This window comes from Nematolebias whitei, unplaced genomic scaffold (genome assembly GCF_014905685.2).
Source record: "Nematolebias whitei isolate Nwh7 unplaced genomic scaffold, NemWhi1 Nwh_scaf_7604, whole genome shotgun sequence".
Lineage (NCBI taxonomy): Eukaryota > Metazoa > Chordata > Actinopteri > Cyprinodontiformes > Rivulidae > Nematolebias > Nematolebias whitei.
This window is the reverse complement of record NW_023626149.1, coordinates 1-3,045: the sequence shown is the minus strand read 5'-3', so window position 1 is coordinate 3,045 and position 3,045 is coordinate 1. Positions and strand designations below refer to the sequence as shown.

The window sequence follows — 3,045 nt, the reverse complement described above, 5'->3', positions numbered from 1 at the left end:
TTTTAGCTTCTAGCTGTTTTACTCATTTTAGTTATTGTTTTGCTAAGCTTCCCCACTTTTTACACATTTGATCTCTTAGCTACTGTTTAGCTAGTTTGAACGTTTTGCTACTATTCTGCTTGTTTTGGCTTGGGTTTAGATTTTTTTTTAGCTTTAACTGAGTTTCTGCTCCTTCAACACATTCAGAATTACAGAATGAAAAAAATAAAATAATTTTTATCTAGTATTAAGTTTAATTTTAGATCGTTCGGAGCATTTTACAACCAACAAAATGGACAAAATAAATGAAAATAACAGAGCCGGACGGCGTCAGGGAGCCCTGAGAGCTTTATCTGGAATCTTCAAAATAATACGTGAAATTTCATCAAATTTAAAAAGAATACATAAAAACCATGAAAGATCAAAGCATTGATGTGGAAATGCAGACGATGAATATTAAAAAAACACCACCAAGCATCAAACAACAAAAGAGAACGCGCGTGTGTGTGTGTGTGTGTGTGTGTGTGCGTGCGTACCTCTCTGCTGGTGTGTTCGGTACGACCCGCTGCACCAGAACTCCACTGCTCACATCAGGAAAGTCTGGCTGCTGAAGTTTCAGCTCTGCTGTGAGACTTGCACAGAAAAAAACCTCATGAATGGAAAAACTGACGGCAGCAACCGGTTCCACATGTCGTCTGCGTGCAGATTCAAAACACCAAAGCCCATGCTCAATAATCCAGGTGTGTGCAGATGTTTCAACTCACGCTCTGGTGACCGTCATCATCCTGATGCCTATGTAATATCTGTTGTCTTGTGATAACTCTGGAAACAAAATGATAAAATAAGAGTAGAAGACGCGTTTCAAGCGAGGCTTTAACGCATCGGCAGCTCTCACCTGCATCCGACTGTGGATCCTCCACACGTCGTCTCTGCAGTCTGAGCTTCTCTGTCTCAACAGAAGATTAGAGGGAATCAAAAGATTTATTGTCGTTTTAAAAGAACACTTCCCCCGGCTCAGTCAGAGAAGCCCACCTTCGCTGTGTTTGGCCTGCGACTCCGTGAGGAAGCGGCTGATCCTGTCTGAGGGGATGGCGAAAGAGATCCCTGCCGTCACCTTCAGGGTGTTGATGCCGATGACCTCACCGTCCTGGGAGAGAACGCACATCTGCACTTACGAACCGTCTCACATCAAATTAGGATGATCGTCCCGAACATTTGGTCTCCAATAAGGGCATGAGGCACGTGTTGGAAATTTTAGAAGGACTGGGAAAATTGGGACAGAATCTCTCTTTCTAAAGATTTCTACTTGAGGGCTTAAGCTGATGACATCACTAAAACTAAACCCTGTTCCAAAAGACTTGGGATTTGGTATAAAATGTAAACTAAAACTGAGCTCAGCGATCTGCAAATTTGATAATCGTACATTTTATTCACAGTAAAACGTTGTATATGTTGAAAGTAAGAAATTGTACCATTCTTTCTGGGAGGGGATTATCTATCAATACAAAGTGAGTAATGGATGCTGGCACCGCAGTAGAAACAGTTCTGATTCTGTTCTGGACATCACTGCATGGGCTGAGGAACACGTTGCAAACAGTTTGCCATGTCATCCACAAATGCTGGTTAAAGCTCCATCACACAAAGAAGAAGCCACATGTGAACGCTATCCAGAAAGGCGGCCATTTTCTCTGAGCCAAGGCAAAGTAGAGAACTGCTTTGTGGTCAAATGTACGGTGGCCGTGAGGTGTAAATGAACAAGATTTGAAAAACGGAATTACATTAAGCCAAACAAGAGGTGGCCGAAGTGGAAGTGACCGAAGTGGAAGTGGCTGAAGCTGAAGTGGACAGAATCACATTTGAAAAAAAATGGAATTACATTTGAAAAAAAAAAAAAACAACAACAAAAAACAGAATTCCATTAAGCCAAAGAGGAAGTGGCCAAAGCGGAAGTGGACGGAATCACATTTGGAAAAAATGGAATTACATTTGGAAAAATCAGAATTGCATTAAGCCAAAGAGGTAATGGCCGAAGCGGAAGTGGCTAAAGCGGAAGTGGACGGAATCACATTTGGAAAAAAAAACAAAAAACAAAACGGAATTACATTAAGCCAAAGCGGGAGTTGCCGAAGTGGAAGTGGCCGAAGTGGAAGTGGCGGAAGTGGATGGAATTACATTAAAAAAAAATGCAATTACATTAAGCTAAACCGTAAATGGTATGGTTTGCTTTTAGTGTATTTTTTATTTTTATTTTAATAAGTCATTTATTATGTTTATTTATTACTTTCTTTTTCAAACGTAATGCTTTTTTTCCCCCCCAAAATGTGATTCTGGCCATTTCCGCTTTGGCTTAATGTAATTCTGTTTTTCCAAATGTTGTTCATTTACACCTCACGGCCACCGTACAAATGACTTAAAATGTGAAAACCTTTTTAGAAACCATGGTCACCATGTGGCCTGTTTACAGCACACAGTTCAAACTTGCCTCTCTAATGTTATGGGGGTGCATTGGTGCATCTTGCACATCTATAAAGGCACCATCAATGCAAAACGGTGCATCCAGGTTTTAAAACATTCAGCAACTCATCCAGCACAGAATCGTTGGAGGTGTGTTGCTGTCATAAACTTTAAAAATGATCTTTTTAATGAGTTCATCTTCTTAGTTTCAACCCTTGATGTGCTTACTATGTTTCACTGTGAATAAAATACAGGTGAATGAGATTTTTAAATGATTGCATTCTGTTTTTAGTTCTGTTTTACACAAGACTCTGCAGAATTTGGGTTGTATTGATGGACAAAACTAAAAAAGGACAAAACTTACCAAGTTCACGAGAGGTCCTCCAGAATTACCGTACTATGTGCAAGCAAGAAACACAAATCACAAGACTGAACATCGATGACTGCATGGTGAAATAAAAAGCACGATCTGGTGTTTGTGTTCACGTTGATAATGGCGTCGGTCTGGACGTAGTCCATGTCAGAGTCCCTGATGCCCAGCTCTTTGCCGTCTCTCTGGGCGGTGCTGACGATGCCGGTCGTCACGGTGTTCTGCAGAGCGAACGGGCTGCC

The 3,045-nt window shown here is 41.1% G+C and overlaps 1 protein-coding gene across 1 annotated transcript; it reads right to left on the bottom strand.

The window, feature by feature from the left end:
* Positions 1 to 743: 743 nt before the first annotated feature.
* Positions 744 to 3,042, bottom strand: LOC119429791 (serine protease HTRA3-like; the record flags this gene model as incomplete). Its single annotated transcript, XM_037697344.1, has 5 exons — positions 744 to 801; positions 875 to 925; positions 1,012 to 1,126; positions 2,798 to 2,830; positions 2,920 to 3,042. Coding segments are annotated over 5 exons (380 nt in total), but the record flags the coding sequence as incomplete, so codon positions are not given.
* Between the last annotated feature and the right edge of the window lie 3 nt (positions 3,043 to 3,045).